Raw genomic sequence first — 4,843 nt, 5'->3', positions numbered from 1 at the left:
TTTGAACTTGCCGCGTCAGCAATTGCTCTCTCCGCGAAAGCTTTGCGTTTAAAGAGCTAATAAAATATTTCAATTCAGATCAATATTTCGTGTCTAATTGAGGAGCTCTTTTCCAAAACGCTATAAATCCATTTAAATAGTTTTCAGGAAAATTAAATTTTTTACCTAGTCCCACACATTTTGTGAATATTCAATTTATCCTGTTAAATTGTTTTTTTTGGCTCAGTCTGAACATTTTGAACAAAATTGTTGATGATAAATTCAAAGTTATTATTTTATTTTTTTCAAAACGCTATAAATCCATCCATTTTTGGAAAAAATTGATGGATTTATAGCGTTTTGAAAAAAATACTATAAAACTATAAAAAAATACTATACTAAAATACTATTTTCAAAAAATAGCGTTTGTCTTTAAAAAAAAAAAAAAAAAAGGCAAGTCAGTCAGTAATAAATACATTGGCATTCAGTAAAATGTCGAACCCATAAAAAGTAGAACCATTGTCCACTTTACATAAAACAAATCACGACATGACCTTGTGTGAGTGAGTGGCTTTCACACCAAACGCGAATTGAGCGTCTGGCGCAATACGCGCGAGTGATTTAAGGGTGAGAGAGAGAGAATTCTGATTAGTCCAGAGGATGTAGGCCTATTGCGTTTAGGCTAAAAATAGGTTCGGCGCTTATCGCGGTTTGGAAAGGAACTGCATCTTGCAGTACATTTTAAACAAGGAAATATAGCGATTTGGCATGAAACGTTGATGGAGCAGTGAATAGGTTCAGTACACAGCAAAATGACTTTTTTTTTTTTTTAAATGGCGTTTATCGCGTTTTGGAAAAGAGCTCTTCAATTATTTACTTATGTGGCAAGTAGCCATGTAATCATAAGCAGGATAATGTACATCCAGCCGGTTGTTATCGCAGAATAAACCCCTTCAGGCTAATGCAAACTCATCACCCTGTCTGGGTTTATTCTGAGATAACAACCGGCTGGATGTACATTATCCCGCTTATACCATGAAATTGTATACTATTATATTATATCCATCTACACTGGTGATTGTCAGTTTGATATGAAATATATGTTATTGATATCTCTCTCTTTCAGGCTGTTGGAGTGGTTGCCAGATATTCAGGAGGACGTGGGCTGGATGAAGGATCAGACAGTGAAGCTGCTGCAGGGTGTTTTATCACATGCAGGGAGGAGCATGTCACAGCAGGTGTCGGCTCGGTGAGAGAACACACACACATGAACACACATGCACAGAGGGCAGGAACACCTGAAGATCAATGTCACACAGATTAGATCATGCTAATGTAGGTATATCACAATAGTTATTCTTTCTGGAAGCAACAAAAAGCTTTGTGCATTGCGTAACCATGTAGTGATGTATATTTTTCGACAGTCTAGTGACTTGAAATGCATGCATTTGTATGTTTACCTAAACATTGTGTTGGTAAAGTTGATATTATGGCTTCATATAGGGTCAGACACTATTAACATTTGATCAAAATCACGCTCAAATGGTAATACAAGGTTTTTGACTAGCTATTGTCAGACATGTTCAAAAGTTTGGGATCTGTACAATTTTTTAATGTTTTTGAAAGAAGTCTCTTCTGCTCACCAAGGCTGCATTAATTTGATTCAAAATACAGCAAAAACGTTAAAATTGTGAAATATTATTGCAATTTAAAATAACTGTTTTTTATGTGATTATATGTTCAAATGTAATTTATTCCTGTGATCAAAGCTGAATTTTCAGCATCATTACTCCAGTCTTCAGTGTCACATGATCCTTCAGAAATCATTCAAATATGATGATTTGCTGCTCTAGAAACATTTCTCATTATTATCAATGTTAAAAACTGTGAATCAGGATTCTTTTATTCATTTATCTGAAATAGAAAGTTTGGTAACATTAAATGTTTTGATCAATTTAATGCATCCTTGCTGAATAAAAGTATTAATTTCTTTTAAAAACAAAACAATCTTACTGACTCCAGATTTTTAAACGGTAGAGTATAATGTTACAAAAGCTTTCTATTTCAGATAAATGCTGTTCTTTTGAACTTCCTATTCATTATCTTTTAGGATTTTTAGAATTTTTTTGACAGGAAAGCAGGACAAAAATAGTGATAGAACACCATTTTTTCCCATTTTACGTTTGACTAATGAAACTTCTCGGAATTCCAATAGCAAATTTCTGTCATTTCAAATCAAAATTCCAAATTCCAAAATTTACACTCATTAACTGAAAAACGGAGCCAATTCTAAAACACTTGGCACTGATTAATACACAACATTCTCAAACATACTGACCTAAAAATATAACCTGAAGCAGTTATTTCTCTCTCTCTCAGCTTTTCATATCAGCTGGAACTGAAACATTCCCAGTCGGTCCCGGCCAGCTTTAGTGCGGCTAGTCTGCTGCCAGGCTGGGTCTACGGGGGCAGCTCGACAGTCCTGGACGCCATGGTGCGATTGGACCAGTACCAGCGCCAACTCCTGCCAGGCCTTTTCTGCGTCAACCTGGACTTCCGAGGGTCTTTCACCACCAGTTCGGCCCAGAGCCAGAAGCCACAGAGCCACCAAGAAGCAATGGAGGGTCTTACCATGCGTGCTCTCGGAGCCCCGAACGCCGGCCTGCTGCTTTAACCTCTGGGCCTGAAAGACCATTATATCCCACAATGCACTGTGATGATGCCTAGGAACTTATGAGTCAAGCGTTTCAGAATGCATCAGCAAAAAGAAAGCAAATTTTTATCTGTGAGAAGCTTGATTCTGTTGATGTGAAGAGCACTTTCTGAATCGAGACAATTATGAGAATTTTAATTAACAAAAAGCAAATTGAGAACTTTATATTTATTTACAGCCTGAGAAATGCATCTGGAAGAAATGCTGCACTTCATCAATGTTCCTGGGACAATTGAAGCTTTTTTTTGACATAATATATTGTTCAAATTCCTCTCAGAATGTCCTTGGATGGGTGTTGCGTGTCCTGGTTCATCAGTATTTGTGTTTTGAAGGAGGTTTGGCGCGGGTGTGTGAATCTCAGTTGCGAACCTGAAAAAGTAAAGCGATCTGTATTGAAGGTGATCTACTCTTGATGTCTGAAGGTTTATGCATGTAGACTGATTAAAAGCAAACATGTGACCATATGCCCTGGCAATGCAACTATCAATGCTGCTACCGTACTGTACTCTACTGTCATGTGTTTGTGTGTTAAAAAGCATGTTTCTTGCTACTTTTTGTATGGTTTGTGCCTTATTGATTGTCGTTTTTTGTAAATGGTTGCCAAACACAGATTAAGGTTAGTGCTGGACTGAACTAATCTGTTAATCTTTTGTAAATGCTTCAAAATCTGGGATTTGGCTCTTAGTGTGAGCCAGACAGTAAAGTACACCTCCTAATCTGCACTTGTGCTCACATATCAAGTCATTAGTATTCTGATGTATGTTTTTAACAGACCTAATAACGTTTTTGACATAAAATTCAACTGTATTTCTGCTTTATTTCAGATGTACACTTTTAAAATAATGATTTTTAATTTTTCCCAGGATATTAGGTTCAGCAAAGATTAATCTTGTCTCTTCATTTCAACTTAAAAAAATGTTCTCCTTTGCCATCAGACATTTATTTTAAGGAGTTTGTTTCATTTTGTCATATATTTTTCATTGCTTTTCCAAACTGTACGTGTCTGGGGAACGTTTGCAAAGATCTTCTGACTTGTAAATAATAGCTATCCGCAACGCCTGCATCTCCGACAGACGGTCAAGTTTAAGTGCGTGGGAGTTTACAGCGTCATCATGGCCCTGCGTTTCTATTGGCTGGTAAACTTGCGCACAACTCTCTTCGTGACCGGCAGAGGGCGCGTTTTGTTCCTCCTGTTGCGCCTCTCCTCCTCTCTCTCCGGTCTGATATACTATTGGGGGGTCCGATTCATTTGAGTGAATCGGTTCATTCGGATAATCCGTTTCAATAAACACTCCAGTTCTCTGGGCATTTTATTGTTAAGTTAGCATGAAAAAGACAACTTACTGATCTACTACTTAAGCTTATTATTATTATTTTTAGACTAAAATTTATAAATGCTACTCCTCCTAGACTTTTCAAGCGACATCCACCAAACTCACAGACCTTCAGACTGTTTTGACTTGTGTGCTAGCTATATCTTTTCAGACTGATCCAACTAACGGTTTTCCTAAAAATGACGATCAAAACTCGGAAAAATACCATAGACTTACATTGACGGAAATGTTCAATTGATCAAGACTGTCAAAGTTCAAATTTTGACAGTTGGAGAGGCTCATTACACTAATTTACAGTTACATTATATCTAATATTACCTGTTATCTGTCTGTATCTATCTATCTATCTATCTATCTATCTATCTATCTATCTAACTGTAGGCCTATGTCTTAGCTAGCTAGCTTTTAAAACTACTAAACTAAAACTTTAAAACTATTACAAACTGAAAACCCTCAAAGCTGTTAAAACTTCGTAAAACTTTCTGGCTAGGCTTTTTTTTAAAGCCAACTTATCTAGTGTTTTGTTGTTGTTGGAAAATTGCTGTTTTCAATTATTTATTTATTATTATGTTGTTAGCACTATTAAGGGACGGATTTTATATGGATTTATTGTACTACTTTTAAAGTGCAATCAAATGAGTTTCGTCTCTCTACTGAAGAAGAAAAAAACGAAACGAAAAACAAAACAGCAACAGTTTTTTATACGCCTGTAGTTGTGTTGTGACAAAAAAAAATCGAAATCCTCTCGATTGATTCACAACCGTATCGGTTCAAACGAATCATTAAAAGGAATCGGTTCAAATGAACGAATCGTACG

At 36.3% G+C, this 4,843-nt stretch overlaps 1 protein-coding gene across 2 annotated transcripts in view; it reads left to right on the top strand.

Annotated features, from left to right (window-relative positions):
* Nucleotides 1-3,156, top strand: part of pnpla2 (patatin-like phospholipase domain containing 2) — a 13,256-nt gene extending 10,100 nt beyond the window's left edge. The window contains exons 8-9 of one of the 2 annotated variants that reach the window (XR_013819943.1): nt 1,106-1,865; nt 2,017-3,156. Coding sequence is in view for 1 of the 2 variants with exons in the window: in XM_079860141.1 (XP_079716267.1) it covers nt 1,106-1,228; nt 2,359-2,653 (418 nt within the window). In the remaining variant the exon portion in view is untranslated. The remainder of the gene's footprint in view (nt 1-1,105; nt 1,866-2,016) is intronic. The other variant, XM_079860141.1, reaches the window with a different exon arrangement.
* The last annotated feature ends 1,687 nt before the right edge of the window (nt 3,157-4,843 follow it).

The sequence above is a fragment of the Squalius cephalus genome (genome assembly GCF_949319135.1).
Source record: "Squalius cephalus genome assembly, chromosome: 23".
NCBI lineage: Eukaryota > Metazoa > Chordata > Actinopteri > Cypriniformes > Leuciscidae > Squalius > Squalius cephalus.
This window is presented reverse-complemented; position numbering and strand designations above follow the sequence as displayed.